The sequence below is a fragment of the Pleurodeles waltl genome, chromosome 3_2 (assembly GCF_031143425.1).
Source record: "Pleurodeles waltl isolate 20211129_DDA chromosome 3_2, aPleWal1.hap1.20221129, whole genome shotgun sequence".
Classification (NCBI taxonomy): Eukaryota; Metazoa; Chordata; class Amphibia; order Caudata; family Salamandridae; genus Pleurodeles; species Pleurodeles waltl.
The window spans coordinates 169,901,677-169,928,142 of NC_090441.1; the positions used below are offsets into that span (position 1 = coordinate 169,901,677).

General features: G+C 44.8%; 1 protein-coding gene across 4 annotated transcripts in view; it reads left to right on the top strand.

Moving 5' to 3' along the window:
- RUFY4 (RUN and FYVE domain containing 4) overlaps window positions 1-26,466 on the top strand; it is a 424,420-nt gene that overhangs the window by 284,986 nt on the left and 112,968 nt on the right. For all 4 annotated transcript variants that reach the window (XM_069227078.1, XM_069227076.1, XM_069227077.1 and 1 more), the window contains one exon: window positions 15,574-15,680. In XM_069227078.1, the coding sequence (XP_069083179.1) occupies window positions 15,574-15,680 (107 nt within the window). Of the gene's footprint in view, window positions 1-15,573; window positions 15,681-26,466 lie in introns of those variants that run through there.

Genomic DNA, 26,466 nt, shown 5'->3' on the forward strand with positions numbered 1-26,466 from the left:
CAACTTTTGCCCTTAGAATGTCCTTCATACACAAAATATTCTACCATCTCATAATGCCCCAAGGGAATCTTCCGGCTCTCTTTCTGAGATGGCATCCAACCCTTCACCAGTCCATGCAACATTCACCTCCGCCCACTTATATTCCATATCCTGGCACCTCCTTTAATGACAATGGTAACCTACTTAAACAGTGAGCCATTCTGTTTTTGATTTAAGGAACACACTTTTTTATGCCTACGATCCCACAGTCTTATGGACATTCTAGCAATTCTTTGAGTTGCTGAAATCAAACCCTCTGAAAATAACAATCTCACAAAAGGCTTATGACCACACCTTATCAAGACTTCAATTCCCCACACAAAGTTCAGGAAGTGTTCCACTCCCCACACTACTGCCATTGCCTCAAAGCATTGGTAAAGCACACTACTCACCCATGAGGGTATCAAGGCGCTGATGGGGGGATGGGGGCTGCTACTGATCGAACCACTAAGTCTTGAGGTGTCTCCTGAAGGTAAGTAGGTCCTGTGTCTGTCGCAGGTGGGTGGGAAGAGTGTTCCACATCTTGGCGGTAAGGTGGGAGAACAATCTGCCACCGGTGTTTGTTCTGTGGATGCGTGGGACAGTGGCGAGGGCAAGATGAGCGAAGCTGTCGGGTCGTGGTGTAGAAGGAGTGCGTTCTGTTGAGGCATTCTGTTCTGGTGTTGTGCAGTGCCTTGTGAGCATGGGTGAGGAGTTTGACCGTGATTCTCTTGTTGACGGGGAGCTAGTGCAGGTCTCTCAGGTGGGCTGTGGCAGGGAATGTCCAGGATGAGGCGTGCAGAGACGTCTGTATGCGTTGCAGACTTTTCTGGAGCTTGGCTGTGGTTCCTGCGTAGAGGGCGTTGCCGTAGTCCAGTTTGCTGCTTACGAGGGCTTAGGTGACTGTCCTTCTGGTTTCAGTGGGGTTCCATTTATAGATCTTCTGAAGCATGCAGAGGGTGTTGAAGCAGGAGGAAGAGACGGTGTTGACTTGTTGGGTTATTGATAGTGATGAGTCCAGGCTGAATCCTAAGTTGCTTGCGTGGTCGGTGGGTGTCAGTGTGGTTCCCAGTGTGGCAGACCACCAGGAGTCGTCCCAAGCGGAGGGGGTGGAGCCGAGGATGAGCCTCAGTTTTGTCAGAATTCAGTTTCAGGCAGCTGTTCTTCATCCATTCGGCGATGGCCTTCATTCCTCCGTGGAGGTTGGTTTTGGCTGTGGCAGGGTCCTTGGTGAGGGAGATGATCACCTGGGTATCATCGGCGTATGAGACGATGTTGAGTTTGTGAGATCGGGCGATGTTTGTGAGCGGCGCCATGTAGACTTTAAAGAGGGTCGTGCTGAGGGACGATCCCTGGGGTACGCCGCAGATGATTTTGGTGGCTTCAGAGCGAATTGGAGGGAGGCGGACTCTCTGAGTTCTGCCGGTGAGGAAGGAGGTGATTCAGTCCAGGGCTCTGTCGTGGATCCCTGCGTTGTTGAGGCGTTTGTGTAGGGTGTGGTGGCAGACAGTGTTGAACGGGGTCGAGAGGTCCAGGAGGATGAGGGCCGTGGTTTCGCCATTGTCAAGTATGGTCCTGATATCGTTGGTGGCAGCGATGAGGGTGGTTTCAGTGCTGTGGTTGCTGCGGAAACCGGATTGGACCGGGTCCAGAATGTTGTTCTCCTCGAGGAAATGGGTCAGTTGTCTTTTTGACAATTTTCTCGATGACTTTTGCCAGGAAGGGGAACAGGGAGATGGGCCGGAAGTTCTTGATGTCCTTTGGGTCCGCATTGGGTTACATGAGGAGGGCGTTGATCTCGGCATGTTTCCAGCATTCTGGGAAGATGGCAGTCTTGAAGGAACTGTTGATGATCTTCTGGAGTTGGGGTGTGATGACGGAGCTCGCTTTATTGAAAATGTGGTGAGGGGAGGGGTCAGATGGTGAGCCGGAGTTGATGGTGTTCATTATTTTGATGGTGTTGTCATCATTGACGTGGGTCCAGGAGAGCAGGAGGCTGGTGGGTGGTGAGTCTGTGGTGTCGGTGGTTGATGGGGGGGTCTTGTGGTAGAAGAAGGTGGCTAGGGAGTCACAGAGGTCTTGTGATGGCGGGATAGTGTTGATGTTGGAGCCAGGGTTGGAGAGTTCCTTCAAGTTGTTGAAGAGCTCCTTGTAGCTGTGTGCATTGTTGTCGATGCGCTCTTTGAAGGCGGTTCTTTTGGTGGTTCAGATGAGTTGGTGGTGTCTGCAGATGGCGTTCTTGAAGGCTCTGTGGTTGTCCGGTGTCTGTTCTTGGTGCCACTTTTTCTGGACTCTTCAGCATGTTCGCCTGGATTCTTGGAGGTCGGCGGTGAACCACAAGGCCTTTCTGTCAGTGCGTCTGTTGGAGGGTTTCTTGATTGGGGCAAGAGTGTTGGCACAGTCGTCGATCCATTGCTTGAGGTTGTGGGCTGTTGTGTCGGTGGGTTCCGGGAGAGGGTGGTGATTAGCTGGTCTTCGGTGACCTTGTTCCATCTGCGGTGGGGAATCCATTGCAGGTGATGGTGTGTTGTGGGTTTCTCGAAGGAGAAGTGGATGCAGCGGTGGTCGATCCGGTGGAGTTCGGTGGTGTGGCTGAAGTAGACGTGTTTGCTGGTGGAGAAAATGGGGTCGAGTGTGTGTCCTGTGGAGTAGGTGGGTGTCGTGACAAGCTGCTTGAGGCCAAGGTTGGCCAAGGGTGGCAAGCAGGGTGGTGGAGTTGTTGTCATTGGTGTTCTTGAGGTGCCCCTAGGAGTATGTAATCTGTGGATGCGAGGGCGTGCGCAATGATGACGTTGGGGATGGAGTCGCTGAACTGCTGTCAGGGGCCGGGGGAGTCTGGAAACGAGGGTCCCTCTGAGGGTGGTGTTTGGATCAGTGTGGATGTGTAAGTGCGGGTGTTCGGCGGTGCTGAGGGTGTCTTCAGTGGTGGTCGTGATTCTGAGGGTATTCCTGTGGACGATAGTGATGCCTCCTCCTGGTCTATTGGTGCAGTCCCTGCGGGTGATCTTGTAGCTGTCCGGGATGGCTATGGCGATGTCAGGTGCTGAGGAGGGGTTCATACAGGCTGAGTCGAGTAGGTTCCAGGGTTCGATGGCATGTTTGTGGACGGAGCGGGTGTTGAGTAGGATGCTTCTGAGATGGTTGTGTTCTGCCATGGCTGGTGGGTCGTTGGCATGGAGACTGGTGAAGGTGCAGCTCCAGCAAGAGAAAGGTCTGTGGGTGAGCTGTGGGGTGGCTTGATGGCAGGTGGATGAGCGGACGGCGATGAGCACGTGGAGGGTGCCGGCGTCATAGCGGAGTCGAGTGTCGCAGCGGTGGGTGGCGAGAACCAGGGGTTCTGGCACTGGGCATGGCCCAGACGCGGCCACCATCAAGTAGGGAAGGGGGGAGGAGAGCACAGCTGGGAGGCAGGAGCTGGGATGGAAAATGGCACAAAAAAAGGGAGCGGGCCGCGGGGGAAGAAACGGCGGGAATGCACCGTAAGAGTGAGGAGGGGGGCAGGGCTGCAGGGGCACCAGCGGCGGGGAGAGAGGGAGGAGTGAGAGAGAGAGTGGAGTGAGGGGAGAGAAATACGAGAAAGGGTGTAACGCAGAAGCGAGGCAAAGAGGCAAAAGGAGCACTGTGGAGAGCGAAAGGCAAAAAGGCAAAAAGGCAGAAGGAGCACTGTGGAGAGCGAAAGGCAGAAGGCAAAAGGAGCACAAAAGGGCCAGACAGGGAAGAGAAAGCACACAGAGAGCGATGCAGGAAAAAGGAGAGAGGCAGAGGGCAGCCTAGTGGGAAAGCAGAGCTCCCCACTAGACACCAGGGATGAGGCGCAGGCATGCGGGTGGACGAGAGCCTTGGACTCCTGACAGAAGTCAGGAGTTCAGAGGAACGAGGGCTGTACTTACCGGTGGAGCTACGGGAGGAAGAGCAGTTCACTGACCAGGACCATGGAATACTTTTTAACCATTTATAAAATATGAAACGTAAAAAGCCACAGTCCACTCATCACCCTTCCCATCCTATTAAGATGAAACTGCCCCAACACCCGAGTTGCTGGCATTCATAGTTATAATACACCTACCCAGTGGGTTGAAACCATGCAGTGAATTGGCAGAAGAAATGGCTTAATTAATGCTTTTAAAATCCATTTGCACCTTTGATCCCCAAAGATTTCAACAAGTCTCATATCAAAATCTTTCTGTGAGAAATTTGGCACAAGTTTGGCATAGGACTTCGCCAACCCAAAGAAAGATCTAAGCTCATCATTGGAAATTGACAAAGGTGCATCCCATATAGCTTGCATCAATTATTTTTTTGGCTTAACTACCTCTTTGCTAATTTCATGAACTAAGTAATTTAAATCTACACACCCAATTTAAATTTAGTTATTTATGCGGTCAAACCATCTTCCTGTAGAATTCGCAACAAATTCTTAAATTTTTATCATGTTGCTCGTTGTTTTCACCTATAAACTGTGAATTTTCATGGAAATACACTGTGCCCTCACTTCCTTTGGACAAGTTGAAATGAAGAGTGATTGAATGGGGCCCGCGGGGAGTCATCACCTGATTGTGGGTGCGGTTGGGCCTCAGGAGGTCCTCACATGCCATTGTGCTACAGACCGCTGGCGGCTACTGCTGGGGATACCTGGGCACTCTGGTTAGTGCCCACCTCCTCAGGGCCGATTATGCAGTCTGGGCCCGGCATCGTAGGGCTGCACTGACTTCGGTCAGTAGGGGCTACTGGACTTGGGAGGATTTTGCCCTGGATATGGGGGGAGCGCTCTGGGCACATACTATTGAGCTGACACTGTGGCTGCAGGCCATGGACAACCCATTATACACTAGTGACTTGTGGTGATAACCTGTACTACTTTGATCATCAGGACCTGGGGATAATGTGTATTGAGGTGGCATGGAGGAGTTTTTACTCACATGAGGGAACACTGTGTAAATAATATCTAAAGATGGTTGCTCGGAGGCTGCTTGACAGGCTTTGCTGGGTGCTGTTGTGGAGCTCAGGCAGTGGGGGTAAAGGAGTGAGGCTGGTGGCCCATGTGAAACAGAAGAGAGATAGTTCAACATTCTGTCGCGTAGGTTCTCATTATCCTAATGAGACTACTGCATTTGGGCAGCAGAATCACCTGTACTGTGGGGGACTGAGTCTGAACCCACACCAGGTGACACCTGTCAGCCTAATCTGTGTTTTGTTCCGGCTAACTAGCAGTGCCTCATCTCCACCCAAGAGCAGGGATGATTGGGCAATTTTGCAGCTAAGTTTACACTACACAAGTCACATACACATATACATGACTGAGCAATACAGTGCTTATTTAAAGGAGTCATTCACTGTAGAAATAAACAGCCTCATAACCCAACTATGCATAGCTAACGATCAACAACAATAGACATTCTAGAATGTTGCTTTGTTTGATGTCTTTTGGGGTTTTGAGATGTACTGTGACATCATTCACATGATGGCTGCTTTAAAATGGGGTTAAAACTAATGGATTCCATCATCAAAAAACATCATTGTAAATGTTTTTGGCTCTGCGGCCTATCCACTATGGAATGGTTTATTGTTATCAGTGTAGTAGAAGGGCAACAAGAAGTTGCTGACTTATGAGAAAAGAATTAGGATCAATCTTAATAAGTAATAGAACCTGCCCAGAGCCCAGGAAAGCAGGAGTAAATCACAGTAACTTTCCTAGAACACACAAGAACCCAAGAAAGAAGCTATTGCAAGGAACAGAAGAGACTGCAAGACACCAACGATAGATTCCTGGACCTGAAGACCTGTCGAAGAAGGGGACCAAGTCCAAGAAGCACAGAAGAGTCCAGGGAGAACGGGAGCCCCCACAAACCCAAGGTGCAAAAGAAGAACCACCGGTGAAGACCAACAGTCAGTACTGCACCCAAGAAAACAGATGTGTGTTCCTGGTTGGTGCAGAAGATGTCCCACGCCAAATGGATGATTGCAGTCTGGTTTGTGTTGCTGGATTCCGCCAACAAGCCTTAGCAAACCAAAGCTCACGGTTAGCGGAACATGGCGCTGCCCAGGACCAGGAGGGACCTGGTGGACCCTATCCAGGAGAGGGAGTCAGCGGGGGCTCTCAGCAACTCAGAGAGCCCTCAGAAGACCAGGCAGCATGCATGTCCCACCACATGGGTACAAAGAAGGTGCAAAAGGAGGCCCATGCAGCACTACACAAAGGGATCCCACGCCGCCAGAGAACTACTCAGGAAGGAGTGCTGGGTAATGGAGTTGCATGGTGCACAAAGAACTTCATGGAAGGATTCCAACAAGCCTTGGAAACTGCAAAACATGTGGTGCACAGGGGTACTGTCTTGCATGGGGAGGCAAGCTCTTACCTCCACCAAAGTTGGACAGTAGGACATCAGGACCGTCGGGACCACTTCAGTCCACCACCTGTGATGCTGGATCCACGCACTATGGTGGTCATTCTGACCCTGGCGGTCTTTGACCGCCAGGGCGGAGGACCGCGGGAGCACCGCCGACAGGCCGGCGGTGCTCCAATGGGGATTCCGACCGCGGCGGTAAAGCCGCGGTCGGACCGGCACCACTGGCGGGGTCCCGCCAGTGTACCGCGGCCCCATTGAATCCTCCGCGGCGGCGCAGCTTGCTGCACCGCCGTGGGGATTCCGACCCCCCCTACCGCCATCCAGATCCCGGCGGTCGGACCGCCGAGATCCGGATGGCGGTAGGGGGGGTCGCGGGGCCCCTGGGGGCCCCTGCAGTGCCCATGCCACTGGCATGGGCATTGCAGGGGCCCCCGTAAGAGGGCCCCTACATGTATTTCACTGTCTGCTGTGCAGACAGTGAAATACGCGACGGGTGCAACTGCACCCGTCGCACAGCTTCCACTCCGCCGGCTCGATTCCGAGCCGGCTTCATCGTGGAAGCCTCTTTCCCGCTGGGCTGGCTGGCGGTCTGAAGGCGACCGCCCGCCAGCCCAGCGGGAAAGTCAGAATTACCGCCGCGGTCTTTCGACCGCGGAACGGTAACCTGACGGCGGGACTTTGGCGGGCGGCCTCCGCCGCCCGCCAAGGTCAGAATGAGGGCCTATGTGAGGAGAGGGGACCCACACCACCGGTTGTCGCTGCAGAGGGGTGCTTGCCGACACATGGGAGTGACTCCTTCACTCCAAGGGAGATTCCTTCATTCTTCTGAAGAAAGGCAGTCCTCGGAGGATGCACAACCTGAAAACAGTTGCAGTTGCTTGCAGGAGCTGAAGATACAATGTTGCAGAAGTTCTCTGCTTCTTTGTTGCAGTTTGTAGAGTTCCTGGAGGGTCCAGATGCAGTTTCTTTAGTAAGAAGGTGAAGTAAAGGATGCAGAGGATTCCTGCTGGAGTCTTGCAATCCGAATCTGAAAACCACCCAAAAGGGAGACTTTAAATAGCCGTGAAAGGGGGATTGGTCAGCTAAACAGGTAAGCACCTATCAGAGGAGGGCTCCGACATCACCTGCTGGCACTGGCCAGTCAAATGTTCCCAGAGTACCCTGCCAACTTGTAATCCAAGATAGTAAAAACCCAGGGACCCTCTGGAGGAGCTCGGAGCACTACCCCTGGGGTGGTTATGGACAGGGGAATGGTCATTCCCCTTTCCTTTGTCCAGTTTTGCACCAGAGCAGGGACTGGGGGACCCTGAACTGGTGTAGACTGGATTATTCAAGGAGGGCACCATCTGTGCCCTTAAAAGAATTTCCAGAGGTTTAGGGAGGCTACCACTCCCAAGCCTGTAACACCCCTCTCCCAAAGGAAATCCTTTGATCTGCCTTCCTGGGCTTGAGAGGTGGCAGCAGTTTGGGCAGCCTAGAAAACCTCATAAGGCTGTAATGGCAATACTGGGGGTCCTCTAAAGAGCCCCTAGAGTGCATGGAATCATACAACCAATGCTTGCAAAAGCATTGGGGTATGATTCCAACATGTTTGATACCAAACATGCCTATGTTTTCTTCTTGTCCACATCCTGTGGGACTCTAGTGGTGCTGCCTGGTCTTCTGTGGGCTCTCTGTGTTGCTGAGGGCCCCCTCTGGCTCCCCCTCTTGGGTAGACTCCACCTGGTCCTTTCTGGTCCCCGGCAGCACCATTTTCTGCTAACCACGAGATTTGCGTGTGCCAAGGGTTATTGGCGGAACCCAAAGATGCAAACCCGACTGCAATCCTCTTTCCGGCGTGGGACATCACCTGCATCCTCCTGGAACCCGACTTCTTCTTCTTAGGTGCAGTGTTGACTCTTCTTCCTCGCTGGTGGTTCATTTCTTGCACCTTCATCCTAGTGAGTAGGGGCTCCTCCCCTTCCTGGACTTTTCTGTGCTTCTTGGACTTGGTCCCCTCTTTTCACAGGTCATCTGGTCCAGGAATCCACTGCTGGTGTCTTGCAGTCTCGTGTGGGGTTTGCAATATTCTCCTGTTCTTCTCTGTGTGTGTTCTGGGAAACATACTGTGATTTACACCTGTTTTCCTGGTCATTGGGGAGGGTTGTGGTACTTACCTTTGGGCTTCCTAGTACTCCTAGCTCCCCTCTACACACTACACTTGAATAGGTGGGGGACCGACTTTCACATTCCACTTTCTTAGTATATGGTTTGTGCTCCCCCAGGCTCATTTCTTCCTATTGCGATTTCCATTAATTGCACTGTTTTCTAACAGTTTTTATGCCTATTTCTGCATACTAGTGTATATAATTTGTGTATTTCATACCTCCTAAGGGAGTATCGTCTTACTCATAACTGTTCACAAATAGACAGAGGTCTCTGCCATCATGATGGAGAGCTTAATATGGTAAAGCATAGAGAAAAGTACAAAAGTTTACTGAACATTAAAAAAAATAACAAAAATATTTTTCTGACAAATTTTAATGTAATAATTTTATATATTTACTGTAAAATGTAGAACAAAATGTAAAAAATACTACAGCATCATCAACTTAATTGGACATTAAATATTTAATGTATTTATATATATGACATTTCATTAGAATATTTTTTCTAAAGACGTATATAAAAAAAAAAACCTTAAGTAAAATGGTTATGTTTATAGATTTTGTGATAGAAGTTACCAAAGGTTAAACATAGAATTATTAATTATTTGATTAAAATAACAATAAAATTAAATATATAAAAAAAAAAGTCAAAATTTTTTTTTTTTTTTCACATTATTTCCCATCATGTCCTATTTTAAGTCTCCTCGTCATTATTTCCTGGTGGAGGATGTTGTAGTACTAGTGGTTGGCCAAACATGGTGCTCGACTTTTTGCAAAACTCAGCTGGAGAACATTTATGAGTGTTTTGGGTCATTTCTGGCTGAAGTGCAGTTTGTGAATGACAGTGGACCTACATTGTTTGTGTTGCTTGTATGTGGCCCTCCTTTACCTTCCTTAAACCCTCCTTATAGTGCTTTTAACTTATCTCATCTGTAGTAAATATTCGTCATTGTCTAGCCTCTCTCCCGTCCCTTCCAAACCTACTTGTGCCAAGATCTCCACAGTCACGGTGGAGATCTCTGCACTTAAAAAATGGAAGAGGCAGCGGTGGAGACCTCCACATTTAGGTTAGTGAATAACATTTTGTAGTACATGAGTAGTATCATTGTAGTACTACTAAACATACTTGAAAATGCAGTTTGTGAATGTGCTCTTATGTGTAGATTACTTGTCTCCACTCCTACAGTTCAGGTGATAGAGGCCTCTACAAGAGTAACGTTGTCACCTATAACCTTTGTCATAGCTGGAGATCACCACCATTGCAGAGAATCTCTATATGGGAAAATATGAGGAAAATGAACAAAGGTTGTTATTCATCAACACATATAAAAAATAAGTAAATGTAAAATATAATTGTAAAATCATTTAAAATAAGTATTTCTAACTCAGAACTAATACAATTAAATGGTACACAACATTAGCTCTTCAAAATAAATGTACATTAACAAATAAAATATACAAATATTAATATATTTCATAACTTTTATTTTGTAAACAAAATACAAAAATCACATAATTCAAAGTTTAAAAATACGATTTAAAAATCGTTATTAAAAAGCAGCTATTTTTAAATAATAAAATATGTAAATAATTTTTCTGTACAGTTGTATATGTGCATATATACGCACAAATGTATGTATGTATAATTTGAGAGTCAAAATAGTTTCATTATTGATCATTATGTCTTTTGCACATAAGTAAGTGAATATCATTTTCTAGAAGAAGAAGAGTACTATTGTAACAAAACATCATGTACTACAAAATACAGTTTGTGAGTAAGCATATATGTTAGACCATGGATACTCACAACTATTTTCCCAGGGGCCAAAAGGTTTAGTCTGAGATGTGACCGAGGGCCACATTGATAATAGCAGAGCATGCAGTTGGTGGGGCATATCTGGAAAGGGGGGGCTGTGCTGGTAAGGACGGTGTAGGTAGAGGAAGCAAAGCATATATACCCAGTGGCTGAATTGCATAATGTGAAACCAGAAAACCTGGGAATAATCCCGGCTTCTCTAAATTGTGTGATCCTAGGCAATTGTTTAATTTCACTTTCCCTTCTTATTCCTCATTATCAATATAAATCAATCAATCAATCTGTACTTAAAAGGACTTTGAAGTACAAGACTTCTGGATGTGCATTGTAACTGTAATGTTTTTCATGTATTATAGGATCACAGCCAAAAATGTGCATTTAACAACTGACTTGCATTATTTTCTGGGTGTGGTGGGGGAGATGTAATGTTTGTAAATTCATGAAATACTTCACAGTGCACTGATATCATGTGATGTACTAAGGGGAAACGGTTCCTCAAGTTAATGAACTACACTCTTTGAATTTTGAAAAGACCTTAGCATTTTTTACACTTTTGCTGCAAGATGCCTTTAAAAATAAAGGTGCTTCTTAAAGTTAGGCTGTGCAGGATAACCTATTTACCCCCTTTCAGGAACTTCAATTAAGCTTTAAATAAAGGAATGCCTATTTAACTTATTTTCCATTGTTAGTGCTGAATCGAGAAAACAGCACCCTAGTGCTGTTCTTAACCTGAGGGCCACGTGTAATGCTGACATTTACATGTGGCCCCCGCCCGTACTTTGAGTATCAGTGTTAGATGGACAGTCAGACAGCTTAAGGTTTTTTTTGTACACACATTATTTTTAAAAAAATGATAATCCCCATCAGCAGTGGATGCGAATGGACAGGTTATTGACAGTTTATTGACAGTAAGGTCTTTAATGTACCTGAAGGCTGAAGGCTTTGATGGCGCTTGGGTGTTTTAAATGGTGTGTGGAGGTTCACATAGTTTTCTACAAACGTAGTTAAGTTGTTTAGAAGGGTGTTGGCAACAGACATGGAGTTGATAGGGTGAGAGATTAAATTGTCTAAGGAGACATCTTTGAAGGATCTGAATGTCTGGTCTTTTCTTTTGAGTTGACTTTGGTCTGTTGGTAGGACTCTGAGCAGGGAGGTAGGGATGGCAAAGTGGTCAGTTCAGTCCAAGGGTATGGGGGTGTGTTTGATTGTTGGTGGTGATGAGAAGACAAGGTTGAGGATGTAGTCTTTGAAGTTTGTTAGGTGTGTTCCACGTTGAATGTGTCGAGAGTTTAAGATGGTGTCTCCTGTATTTTTTGGGCATGTGTTTTCTGGGAGGTTGAAGTCACCCAAGAGCATGTTGTGGGAATGTCAGATGGACGAGGTGGTTAGGTGATCTGGGAATTCATCAATTAAGTCCTTGTTCTGCCCAGGAGGCATGTTGATGATATGGAAGATGGTAGGCTGAGTTGCATAGAGTAGGGAATGGTATGTCAGAAGCTCAGTAGAGTTGAATGTTGCCTGCTTGCCTTCGGTGCTGGACCAGGAAGAGTTATGGATGAGAGGGAGGCCGCCTTCCTTCTTATGTGGGTAGTCCATACAGTGGTCACAGTAGCATGTGGGAAGAAGAACATCTACGATGTGCCAGTGTGCGTGAACCATGTTTCTATAATGAAAATGGTATCAAAGTTGTGAAAGGTGAAGAGATCTGTAATGGCTGTTGCATGGTGTACGGTAAAGTGGTTGTTAATGAGCATGAACTTCTATGTACTTAAGTTCAGTAGTTTGAGGGTGTGTGGCAGTTAGTGGGTTGTGTTATGGTGTGGGAATGCAATGTGGTATGGTATGGCAATGCTATGATTGTTTTGGGTTTGTCGAGGTGTGGGTGTGGTTGGGAGGACTGGTAGTATGTCGTTCTGGCTGAGGCACATACTTATATTTCTTGTACTAGATTTCAGTGGAGCAGAGGTTCTGGCCCAAAGCCCTTTCTGGTCTACCAGGTCCAAACATACAAAACACTTGCTTGTTTGTGCCCTTTGTCCTTTGTGGCTTCCGTTTGCTTTTTTCATACATTCATACAGTATGTTGTGATAAAAGTTGAGCACCTTTTATTGTCTACTTTAACTATTTGTTGATCTATTCCCGTTGGACCTTTCCAAGTTGTCCCTGATGTATTCAGACTTAGCACCTGTGAGACTAGCATAAGCATAGAAATATCTTGGGAACCAACTTGTAGCTAAACATGTTGGTCAGTACAGTACAACTGGAAAGGGTCTTTCAAAGAGAGGAAAACAGTTTCTCTCTTCTAACTGCTAACTATGGAGGTGAGCTGTGGGATTATGTGAGGGGCAAGGTGTACTATTTATAACCACTTAACCCACTCTGACACGCGATAGGCTTATGTTTGCTGCTAAGATGCAGGGCTAGACTGGGGATGACAGAACGTAAACATGCTTTCACAGCATGAAATCTACTACTGATTCACATGTTGTGCATAATGGTGCTATCTAGTGGTTGGGTCATATATGTTTGTAGTAGTCTTCTTAGGTCTTGCCTGCGAGAGGTATTGTACACAACAAGGGACTCGCAGCCTGCCCATTGCTTAACATTTGTTGGCTTCATTGTCACTCTTATATGCTGACTTCTAATTTCCATTTGTAGCTGTGTGCTACTATACATCACACTCTTCAAAGAAGCCCTTTTCTCCTTTAAAATGAATGTTTACTGTGACAACAGATGTTATCTACTTTTATAATGATTAAAGATGTTATCTGCTTCCAAATATATTTTCTCTAGGACATGAAAATGGGTGCTTTTGTTTTCTTTTTTTGATAGTTTTTTGTCAAATCTCATATTTTTCTTTTTCTTTTTCAAGAATGAGGAGACTAAGGACCCTATTTCGAGTTTGGCAGATGGGAAAGCCCATCCGTCAAACTCTCTACAGGGTGGCCTCCGTGGCCACCTCCCTGCCGGAGTTAATAAGAGTTTCCTGCTAGGTCAGCGAGTGGAACCTGAGTTTCCGCCTGCTGGCCTTGTGGGAAAAATGCTACAGAATTGTCTCCGGCTCGTAATCCAGCCGATGGCAATGCTGTAGCCTGCAGGGTGCACCAGCACCCTCGCAATGTTCACTTTCTGCAAAGCAGACAGTGAACATTGCGAGGGTGCTGGCCAGGGTGGGCCCTGCACTGCCATGCCAAGTGCATGGGTAGTGCAGGGACCCCCTGAGGTCCCCTGCACCTGTTCTCCACCAGCCTTTTCATGGCGGTACTACCACCAAGCAAAGGGTGGTGGAGAAAAAAGTCGTAATACCCTGGGACTGCCACGTACCTCCAGACCACCGGGGTCTGTGATCCTGGTGGAGCTGGTGGTTCCCTGGCGGCCCGACCGCCAGGGTTGTAATGTGGCCACCGTACTCGTAATGAGGCCCTAAGTGATTTGCTCAGAATCACAGTTGTATTGTGCTGAGACCAATAGATTTTGCCTTTGAGACTTGGCTCTGCCATTGCCTTTGTTCATGCTTTACAGCATGAGCACTGACAACTTTGGCAATAATTTGTAGCCATGCTATGTAGCCGCATAACTGCTGTGCAGCATGGCTAAAAATAAACACGCACTATGATGCTCCCAGCACTAATGCAATTTTTTTTTAAAGCGAATCAGCCCTGGCTGCGTCATAGTACTTTTTGAAAGTAGTTTTAGCCTCACTGCAAAGCATTCATGCTGCTGTACAGCATGTTTACAAAACATTGGCAAAGCCAATAGCTGTGACAGGTGAGACCTATTTGCTGCCAATGCTTGTTTTTCTTTTGGGTGCTGACCATTGTGAAGCTTTATGACTCACCATAACAATGATAATAAGTCCACAAATCACCACATATGTGGGAACAAAAGAAAGTAAGCATGACTACACAAAATTCCCCAAATTGACAGGTCACACAATAACATCACCCTTTATGCTAAAATTACAGCAGAGAAATCATGGAAACAACAATACCATGAGCCGCTATTGTTCACAGCACTTATATTTTTGCACTATTTTCATTGTGAAATGCATTTCTGTATTTAAAAATAGAAACAAGCACACATTTTGCCCTAAAATATAGCATTTAATCATGGATTTGCATTTGATACAATTTTACATAATTTTCCCAAAATGTAATGTACTTAAGCAAACGCAAATTTTAGGAATTTCACACACTCCTAGTGTGGGCCCTGCTACAGGTGATGCTGTATGTCACAGGTGCAGGGTTTGATGTTTCGAGAGGAGCATATGGGGTTGAAATACATTTAGCATATTTGTAGACAATTAGGGGCTATTTACAAGCCCCTTGCGCCACCAGTCCATCACTTTGTTTGACGCTTTGGCGCCACGGAGTGCAAACCCATATCTATGAGGCCGCGCAGTGCCACTCTGCGTAGCTTTTCATGGCCTCGTAGATATGGTGTAAGGCAATGCAGCACAAGTCACTGCGTTGCCTTACACTGCTTCAGGAGGGTGTTCCATAGGTGTTGCAGCAGGTTTTCCCATGCAACACACATGGGTTTTGACGCATTTTCAGATTGACGAGGACGGTTAACCCTGGTAATGCGTCAAAACCATACGCCTCCCTAGTGGAGCCGTAACAAGGAGAAATATCTTTATTTTGCCATGTTTTTTCCTCTTTCTATGTGTGCTGCATTCTGCAACACATATAGAAAGCAGAAAAGCCTTCATGGATTTTTTTTGTGCAGGAAGGTGCCCCTTCCTGCACAAAAACAATCCGACCTACGATTCAGACACTTGCACCATGGTACAGGTGTGCCTGTGTTGCCGCTAGGCACCAAATTGTGCGCGGGCACTGGCTGAAAAGACAGGAATGCACTGTATCTCGTAAATGCTGTCATCCCTGGCCTTTTGAATTGCTGGAGGGCAGCACAGCAAAAAGGCTTGTGGTGCTGCCCTACGCCAATTCTTCGTAAATATGCCCCTTAGTGCAAATAGAAGGGGCTGCACCATCCCTGTACTTTTACTAATAGGGGGTTGGATATTTTGCAGCTGATTAAATAAGCCATGTAATGGTATGTAAAGGATTACTCCTGTAGTATTACTCCTTCACTCAGAATGCTTTTGTCAGCCGCTGTATAACAAAGTGATACACTTGTTGTGATTTCCAGCCAACTCACTGTTCTGCACCATCTCCTGAAAAGCTTTGGGTTTTGCTCATGCACAAACTTTGTTACACAATGTTGTTCTTTTATCCTTTCTTAGACCTCGTCAGGGAGCTGAACACAAACTACAGAGAAAGGAATCTCCCAGTCACTGATGGTAGCCCTGAGCTCCACAGTCTGTGTGTGAAATTGGAGTACCTTCTTCAGGTAAAGGTTCACCCAGTTACTCTTCGCATCTAGTACCAATGAAATGCCTTTTTATACTGTTAAGTGATTTCACCTTTTTAGCTAGAGCAGGGGCCTCCAAAGTTTTAGTACCAGGGACAGAATGTATATTTGACATTTTGCGGGCCAAAGAAAAACAGTTTTATAAATGAATGAATAAAAGGTAACTGAATGAATAAGGTTTACTTGGATCTTTTTTGTAATCTGCATGATATGATTCAGAACAAAAGAGAAATGTGACAATTACAAAGAAACAATGCCATGCTTAAACTGAAAAATGATATATAATGAGTAACAGTAGCAAATGTTCTGACAAAATAATCCATTACTTAACTGTAGATAAGAAAAGCAGGCTATTCATTTGTTTAAAAGTTTTAAATACTGAAAATTCACATATTTCCATGAAATGAGAATCTGTCCAATTTTGTAGCACACAATAAAAAAATAAACACACTCCAAGAAAGAACTTCAGTACAACAAAGCAAATAAATTCAAATCTTAAACCATTAATAAGGGTCAAAGAAAAATAAATTCAGTCAGCACCTTTCTACACAATTATGGCAATTGGAGTTTTCTGCAAAAAGGACTATCTACACTAGGAACTTGCGTTTTTCAAAGATATGGAATGCACACCATTACTGGTCCAAATTTACAATAGAGAAGATGCAAGAGGCTGCCAAATGAATTGGATATATATTTCTCTTTGCTCATCAGAGTCCGAGGCTTTGGAAAACAACAGGGAGCCGGATAAAATCTTGTAGGCCGGATGTGGCCCACAGGCCATAGTTTGGAGACCACTGAGCTAGATGAATGGGTTGTAAAAATTTTGGATTTTTTTAGCAGACTTTCCCAAATTTGCCCTTTCCAAAATGTGATCAACAAATTGCTGGGTCTGGTGGCTCAGTGGACTAATGTATTCACCCCAAAAGCCAGTGCTTCACCACATGGCTACGGGTTCAATTCTGGCAGTTCCACTGAGCCATTCATACTCCTGAGGTTGATAAGATGTGTACCATTGGGAAACAATAAACACCTGTTATTTACCACCAAATTGCCCCAAGAGGTGTGCCTTTGTTTACACATGCATGTGTTATGTTGCCAATCTCCTATCAGAATCCAATAATGAGGATTAAATTACCCATGTAACCCAGTTTTGGTCAGATTACTAATCTAATGAAGAGCTTACATCTGCTCCCCTCTTCTGTAATACGCAAGTGCCCTAGGCGCAAACACCAGCTGTGGTCACAGGGCACTTCCACAGTAGGGCCCCTGGGACTATATCACAAAAACTTTGAACAGGTACACAAATAGACTAATCCAATTGCATTTTTGATGTTTTTGTACAATGGAAAGATGCAATGGTATTTGGATTAGGTTAAAATGTGGTGTAAATAAAATGCAAACACTTTTCATACACATTTAAATACGAAGAAGATACATTTTTGTTGATTTATAAATGCCTAATCTCAGACTACGAGCCAAAATGAATTCCCCTTATTTTTATTACGTAAATAAGAAAAACTGTATGAATGGAGTTTGCTCTATTTTTTAACAAGTTAATCGTGCACTAGCGTGTCTTCCCTAAACTCTCTAATACTTATTTAAAATAATTGAAATTGTGTTATAAATTGTTCCACAATCTGTTTTCTCCAGTCGTGGCTCGCGGTAACCAGAAGGGGTGTTTGGGGGTGGGGGATGGGGTAAATAACAATTAAATAACAATGAAATAAAAAAAAATATTAAATAAAAACAATTACCTCCTCCGCCACGCCGCTCCTCTGTCCCTCGTAGCTCCAGGCTGCAGGCACAGGCTCCCGGCCTGCCCTGTGGCCAATCCTGACGCTGCTCAAAGCAGTGTCAGGATTGGCTTGGAGCACCCTGGCTGGGCGCTCCCAGTCAGACTTGGAGCCTGTGCAGGCTCTCTCCAGCCCGGCAACTGTGTTGCTGGGCCGAAGAGAGCCCTGTGTGCATGTGTGTTTGGCCGGCCCAAGACGGCCAGTTAAACACACATGTGCTCTGAGGGGAGCACTTTGTTCACTACCCCTCAGTGCACGTCACCCCGTGGCCTGCCCCTTTTCAAGAAAACGATAATAAACACAGTTTATTATAACGATAATACACACAGTTTATTCTGGTTTTCTTGAAAAGGTTTTGCAGCTGCCGCTGCTGGCGGGGGTGACGCTCCTCTGCCCTAATCGAGGAGCCGCCCCTGGTTTTCTCTTGCTGAAAACAAAATCAGTAATACAAACTGCAACAAAATCTGTCTGCTTTATTTCATAAAGTACTAGCAGCAAAATCGATGCAAATGGATTTGCCATGTTTTTCACCAGTACAAGTTTTCTTTGATTTGGCCTCTGTGTCGGACAATAGAGCTTCCTCTTCTTCGTAGTCTCAGACTTTTCTCCTTCTTGGTAGACTGGTTGGATGCAGATCCGCGCGCTCTTCTTGTTACTTCCTCTGTCCCGCTCAAGTGTCTGTCTTTACTGTTTACTGTGTCTATCTTTACTGTTTATTTGTTTTTAAATATCCCCATGTCATTTGCCCTTCTCCTTCCTTTCTCGCCCTCATGCTGCTGCTCTGTCCACCAAACCTCCCACCGTCACCCCAAGCCCCACAGCGTACTTGTCTTATGTGTTTTTTTGAGGTTCTGGCAGCAACAGTTTGCTGTTGGGTTGCCCCTTCGAACAAAAGTGGGATTCAGTGCACTTCGTATACTTTTTTTTACTGACCAGTCTAAGAGGGGCATCCATCATGTTGAGATGCTGTTACTGTGCTTTAATGCACGAGCAGCCATGAGTGGCGATGTATGTTCACCCAGGGCTGGTGACACTGGGTCCTCCAAGTGTTACGACTCATGGGTGTGCATGTGTGATAACGCATCATCAGCTTACCTCTTTTTACTTTTATTACTTGTTTGTGCCAATAGTATTCTGCTTTACCAATGCTTGTTTTATGGCAATGCTGTACAGCAGCAGCAAAAAAAAGATGGGCAAAGTCAGTAGGTCTGGAAAAGTGCTACCTTTTGGCTTTGCCAATGTTTGTTTCCTTTTTTAGTAACATTGTATTTATTGTGTAAAAATCACACTATACCCTCCTTTTCATCGTTATACAGATCTATATATGTAGATATAGATATATATATACACACTTACATATCCCTCCCCTATTTACCTAATCTATTTTACTTAACCTCTTCTGTTTTATATAATAATTGAAATATTGTTTACCGGACTAAGGGCCATATGTACTAAAGCATTTTCCCATAGACACAGAATGAGTAAAACCCTTTGATATATCTGGCCCTAATTCTCCTATCATATTCCTCTTGTATTATTTCAGTATTATTCCTTTCCTGTTTTTTTGCGCCCGTTTAATTTACTGATTTTGTTACCCAATGTCACTGAATACCTCACAGCAGAGTCCAGAGAGGTGTTTTATGCCTCTCCCCGAATCACAGGGACTGCTGGGTCATATCCTGATAGCTCCCAGCTGAACTCTCAGTTGATTCTGATTCATCTTCTCAAGTCTCAGTAACTAGGATAGGTAAATATTTTCCCATGCTTGTCTTTAATCATGTTTTGTTTCATCCCTGCTTTTCATTTATATGTCACGCTAGTACTATTCTAATTAAATCTTCCATTGATATTTTTAAAATTATGCATGGTATGTATGGTATTTTTTTATTGAATTGTCAGGGTACCAGTTTAATCCTCGTGAATAAAGCAAAAGAGGATGTGATTGTACTTTGCATCTTTGCAAAAACACAGCAAGACATTTTGTTATCTCACAATGGGAACAGTTTGAAGCCCTTTCTGACACTGGGGCTTAGGCGTCCCTGGTTGCATCTGGTGTCATTCGCAGTAACTCAACCAGCTTGGCTGGTCTTTGGGCTCCACATGTAGAGCTCCATATATTTGTGTGAGTTTCTTCTGCTCTCTAACAACCTGATGATGTGGTCCTGCAAAGCTGTGGTCTGTGGTATTTTACATTCATGAAGAGCCCTCGTGGGAGTCCAGACCCTGTCTCACTGCAGGTATTCTTTCATATGTTTTAAGCCCTGTGCAAAAGAACACACCTCTGCAGGACAGTGTGCATGTTTACATCTGGGGAGGGAAGACTGGGCACACTGTACACATTGTAGGATGCAATTTCCTGCTACATTTTAACACAAATGCCAACTACTATCTTTATAGAGGCAGGCTCTGAACCCAGTAAATAGATGATTGTGAAATGGATAGTGTGAGACATAGGTCCGCAGAAAAAGGTAGAGCATTTAATTGTACGTCCTAGTGTCTAGTAGTGCTCTGTCGCCCTCTGTAGCTTAAAAAAAGGACACTGTCCTGCGTGATGTGCCCTGTCTGGTATAAAGCAGTGGTTCCCAAACTTTTGACTTCTGTGGACCCCCATTTTATCATTAGTAGAACCCGGGGATCCCCACTGAATCGTTATTGGAATCCAGGGACCCCCCCCCACTGAATCACTACTGGAAGCCAGGGACCCTGGCCTGAACATTGGTGATGACTTGAACTGCAAAGCAATACACACAAAATACGGAAACAAGCATCCATCGAACACATACACAAAGGAAAACAGGTTGACGCTTTTCTAAATTCAATTGAAGCCACACATCGCCCACACTATGGTCTGTTTGATGCACCTGCACTGCTCCCACAAAATCAATCTGAGGACACTAATTCCTTGACATTTACAATATATAGAAAAAAATTCAATTGTACATTTTGCCACTTCATTTATATACACTTTATTAATCTGTCAATATTAGTTAATTTTCTAAGCAATTTTCTGAGGAGGCTTTGCGGCCCCTCGGGGGTCCCCAGTCCACAGGTTGAGAACCACAGGTATAAAGAAACAAATGTAGTCCTGTAGGCGCCTGCCTGCTCAGCCCTGCAGGGGTTAAGAAAAAACAGGCCACGCTGCCTTGCTGCTGTGTTGCCTCCTCCAAACCCTAAGAAGCAACATTTAAATTCATGCAGACTCTGCTGGTCCCCCTGGGAGATGTTTGGGCTGATACGGGATGTCAGATTAGCCTTGGAATTTCAGCCTGAACGTTTCCATAGAGCTTGGAAACTTTGCTCAGGCGTAATTCTAAGGGACAAAACTTTATAGGTACGTTTTTCCCCTTTTTGTGCGGTTTAACATTCATGTAGTATTCCTGCATTCTGGTATTCAAAAACTGTAAATATGGTAATAGTTTGACTATCCTATGTTTCCTCTGAAATGAGAATTTCAAGTGTGGACTTCCCTGACCTGGATCCAACATTCCTCATTTCACTACTCAATGTGCCGGAATGATATTTATCTTCTATATGTATCTTCTCATTGATTAGTCGGTCACCTGTGCTTTGTTTGGACTTGAAAGAATAGGGCCAAATCTATTTTGCTCATTCAACTAAGCACCCTTCAGAAACTCTTTCCAATTTAGATCAGTGGTTCCCAACCTGTGGTCCGGGGAGCCCTGGGGGTCCGCGAAGCCTCCTCAGGGGGTCCGCGACTGCTTAGAAAATTAAATCCTATTAACAGATCAGGGGCCAAATGTATCATACAACCGATCTGCGATTCTCAAATATCGATTTTTAAGAAGTCGCTATTTCAGAAATGCAAAAAGGTATGTATGATTTTTGCGATTCAGTAATAGCGATTTCTTAAAAATCCCAAATGCTATTACCGAATCGCAAATAGAGAATCTGTCCCATTCGCACCTATGGGCCTGTTGGCCCATATCTGCGAATATTTTGCATTTCCAAAATTGCGATTTCTTAACCAGAAATTGCAATTTTGGAAATGCAAAACTCCAGGGTGCTGGGAGCCTAAGGCCCCCTCTGCTGCACCCCAATTTTTTTAGGGGACATGTAAGGTGCACACATGCCAAAAGGGCATGTGTGCTTTACATGTACATTTTAAAAATGCATTTTAAATGCATTTTCAAATTTTGCACATGGTTACCACCAGGTTCAACCTGGTGGTAAATAGCGATTCCTAAATGCCCAAATCGCATTAAGGAATGGCTTCATACATGTGCTAAGAAATCGCAAATAAGGAATCCTTATTTGCGATTTATTATTTAGAGAGTCGCAATTTGCGACTCTCTAAACAGGGTCGCAATTTTAAGGAATAGCTATTTTTGCAATTCCTTAAAAAATTGAGTTCAGAATGTCTTTCATACATTCTGAACTGGCTTTTTGCATTCACAAACTGGCATTCGCACTATTTGCGAATGCAAAAAACTTGATACATTTGGCGCCAGGTCCCCAACTTTCAGTAATGGCTCATTGGGAGGTCTCCGGATTACAATTAATATTCAGTAGGGGGTCCCTGGTTTTCAGTAGTGATAAAGTGGGGGTCCACAGAAGTCAAATGGTTAGGAACCACTGATTCAGATGAGGCATTTGTTGACTGAATTAGGTCAGAGCAGATGCTACCATGATCTATGTTGCAATCCAAGGCATACGCTGAAGACACTCACCACCGGCAGCTGACTAGGGTCCTCCTCAAAATCTCTTTGAAGAAGGGTTGCTAGAGGGATGTTATGTTGGTTTCAGGAAGTTGCAGTGAAGATTGGCAAAGACCACTTGGCACTTTGCACTTGGTTTTTGGCAAGGTTTGCTTCAAGGATTGGTAAATAGCATTTCCTACCAACTGATCACAGGCTCACTGGTGTTATAAACATTGGCCTTGTTTTTAAAACATAATTTCCCTCTGTATTTATGAATGTACAGCAACATTTAAGAACTGGAAACAGCATGACTCACTTGCCTATTAAAGAGGATGGCAGTAGAGTGAAAGAGCATGGCAGGGTGTGTCTTGCAGCTTAGAACAGCACAATCACTGTGGAGTGTTGGACCTATGTACACTGTCTTTCCCGGGGAGTTCAGTTTATTGGTTGTATGACATGTTGTCGGCTTGGTGGACCTTTCCATGTGTACATTTAGATTAACATACTGTAATAGGTGCTCACAATCCATGTTCCTTGCAAGTTGTGCTGACTACAAATAATAGATTGGTCAGTGGTGTTGCAGCCTGTGCCAATGGCAGTAAAGTAACAAGACCCATAAGCACCTCAGTGTGCTCGGATAAAGGATGTGTCACTTAAAGCACTGAACAGGACACTGAGAAACACACATCATTCTAACTTTTTGATCTCCACCCATGTTTCTCCCACTTCAACTGGTTTCAGTTGATGGAAGCACCCTGGATAGACTAGCTCAAGTATTCCAGCTATTTGATACCATTATGAAACTACAGTAAGATTCTCTTTGGGGCCACAGTCTGTCCATGCATTTTCCTAGTTTGTGCCTGTGGATCCCTCTAAAGTTGTCCTACCCATGGGAGAGAGCAGAACAATTCTGAAGATGTCATGCATGGGTAGTGGGAGTATTCATGCCTGCCCCCCTCATGCTGAAGGTGATTTGAGCACTTATGGGTACACTTTCTTCTGGCTTGAAGAGAAAGTCTTTGGACAAATAGAGGCTCCTGGGGGCTGAGATGAAATAGGCTCACTGGGTATGGTGCATGTGCCCCACCTCCTCTAGTAATTAAATGAAGAACCTCAACTCAGAACCCATTGCCCTTCTCTGTGGTGATGCCAGGTGACACTTTTCATCACCTGGACAGATCCCACAAGACAAAGGTGGGAGAAAATAATTTTCCTTGTTTCTATCATAAAAAAAATTAAAGTAGTCCCTGAGTTTGAAAGTGATCCGACCCTCTCCCTCACAATTAACACTGTGCTCTGCATCAGTCCCAGGTCACAGTGTTGAGCACGTGTGGAAGGTGGAATGGACTGGGAAGAAGATTTAGCTAATCTTCCTCACATGGGAACCCAAATGAAGGGAGGAAGGATGTCACTGAGGGGAAGACACTCTGCCTTCCTGCCACTAGAAATAAGGAATCATTCTTCTGACAGTTTCAAAGGATGTCCTCAATAGCCCTGAGTGAAATTTTAATTATTGTGCGTAATTTGTTTTCATTTCAGGAATTTCATGCTCCTCTTGTTCTTGAAATTACTGAAATTATGGAGCTTCAGTTAATTATGCACCATTCACCTCAGAGATTTACTGTAAATAGTGCAATGCAAACATAACGAGTTGTTGTTGACGGTGCTTGTTTACATGCAGCCTTGCTCCACAAATTGACACAAGGATGCATTTTGGACTAAAAAATAGCGCAAGATGATGGATTTGTATTTCCCATAATTACATGGAAGTTTGCGTAGTTTTGCTATAATTTTGTATAACTACACAAAAGCTAATTACACTAATTTTGCACACTCCTCTTCTCAACTGATGTTTTCCATAAAACTGATTAGTCCAGAGGACAGAATCCTAAATATCATCTTTCAATCGCTGACGGTGCACAAAAACTGAAGAGGTGCAATTTTACTTCTGAGGGTTACACATGCAGAGATTAAGTGAATGAAAAGTCAGAAGCCTTTCAAGAATGATCATCGATAATCAGCCATAGAGGCAGTGACACACTGATTCACTTAGTAGTGGGCTCGCCAAAAGTTTATCCTCTCGTAGTAAATCCTGCCACATAATACAAACCCACTTCCTATATGTGCATTGGGTGGCTCCTGAGTTCACTGGTGTCTGGTAATCAGGCCCTAATTACGAGTCTGGTGGTCCTGGGACCGCCAGACTCGTGGTGGCAGTCTGACCGCTGCCAAAGCAGTGGTCTCACCGCTTTGGCGGGGGTCAGACCGCCACATTATGACCATGCTGAAAGCTCCACAGTCGGACCGCCGGCACTGCCAGTTTCCCTCCACAGGAGGGGCTGGCGGTGCTGGCGGTCCTAATCCACTAGGGCAGCGCTGCATGCAGCACCGCCCTGGGGATTACGAGTCCCCTCTCAGCCAGTTTTTGCATGCCGGTACCACCGCCATGTAAAAGCTGGTGGAGACAGGGTTCAGGGGGCCTCTGCACTGCCCATGCACTTGACAGCCGGAAATTCGCAATAGGGGCCGCAGGAAACCACGGGAGTTTGATGGGTGGCCTTTTCCACTCGCCAAGCTCAAAATGAGGGCCTCAGTGATGGTGACCAACTGGTGGGTCGTGAGCTGATTTTTAGTGGATTGCAAAAGTAATAGCAATAAATAAGGATGTCTTTAAATTCAGCAGCTATCTTGTCACATTTTCTGTGATTCAAAGTTAGAGGTCAGATGTTAGGCTTTGTGTTCTGAAAAATTGCTGCTTTTTTAACATGGGGATTGATATTTATAAACGCCTCACTTTGCAGTCAAAGAAAGAAGAGTAAAGTCAATTATGTGACAGTCTTGCTGGGGTACAGAGAGTACGAAAAGAAAGGCAGTTGCATGTCATTTTTTGCAGCACACGACCAAATATAGGTACCTGTAATGTAGCACTCAATAAATTGTAAGTACCTGTAAATAAGCAGCACTGGCGGTGACTTGGCAGTGTTCTGGTCAGAACACCTCCATGGTCATAATATGGCGGTCTACTTTGCCGCGCCCACGGCGGTGCGACTGCCACCTCCACCGTGGCGGTGCTCGGACCGCCAAACTCATAATAAGGGTCTCAGTTACTAGGAAAAGAAAAAATGAAGCCCATTTTTTGGTAATTCTGAGCTATGATGAAAACAAAGATTTTAATGTGATCAAAACAGATCAAGGCACTTACTCAGTGATGCACTATGAAAAATAACTGCTGAAACCCGATGTTTGCCCATCATTTGTGTGCAATATAGTTTTATAAGGAAAAGCATATTTCTGTGCAAATTCAGTATCCACTTCAATGGAAAAAGGTGCTGTCTGTAAATGACAGTTTACTGCTACACAGTGTTTTAGTTACAATAAAAAAACCACCCGCCTCATCTGCATTAAATCTAGGCGAGTTGCGAACGTTTGTGATTCTAAAATTTGATCTGTGGTTCTCACAAGTTTAGGAAGCACTGGCTTAGTCCATTCCATTGAGTCTGACTCTGACATTTGTTTTGACCTTTAACTTTCTATGGTCTGGGTTAAGGATCACTTTTACTGCCTATGTTTGGCAAGAGCTTGGAATGTTTTATTTGTAATTGCTTTGGGGTTTTCAGGACCTTTGAAACTCATATCAGTTTTTCGGTTGTTCTTGTTCGGAATGTATATGTTTGCTACATGCTTAGGAGTCTCTATATATCACACTTACATTTTTAGATGCTTTTAGAATTTATGTTGTATTAATCATGTTTTATAATACATTATATGCCTCAAATTAGTAGTTTTAAAGACAATGGCAGAATGTGCAGTTGGTGCTCACTCATATGTGATTATATTGTTTATTAGTTTAGGCCTAAAGGGTTTAGTGGACCAGCAGATCCATAGGTAATGACATACACATTCTGCCCCCTATAGTGGCTTTTTGCAGCTGTATACCTTTGTAGTTAGGAGGTATGAGTTGTGGCTTATGCTTTTCCACCCATTGATGAGTGTTGATTGGACCACTGCTCCAATGAGCTCAGAAAATGGTGCATAGAAATGGCAAACTGGGTTATGAACCTCTATAAATCTTCTTATTGTTATTATAATCATAAAAACCTCCTTGCATTCAACTCCTTTTGCTTCTTGCAGTCAGAATGGAATATTCAGAGCAGATAGACTGTAATCTCAGTACCTCTGGTTGAAAACTGGTTTTGCTGATCTAGTTGCAATTTCTTTTCTTAAGCTTTAAAGGAGGCTCCCAGTAGCACTGTACTTACACAGGGTTGTTGTATTGAATGCAAAAATACTGTGATGCAAAAATGTTATTTCAGA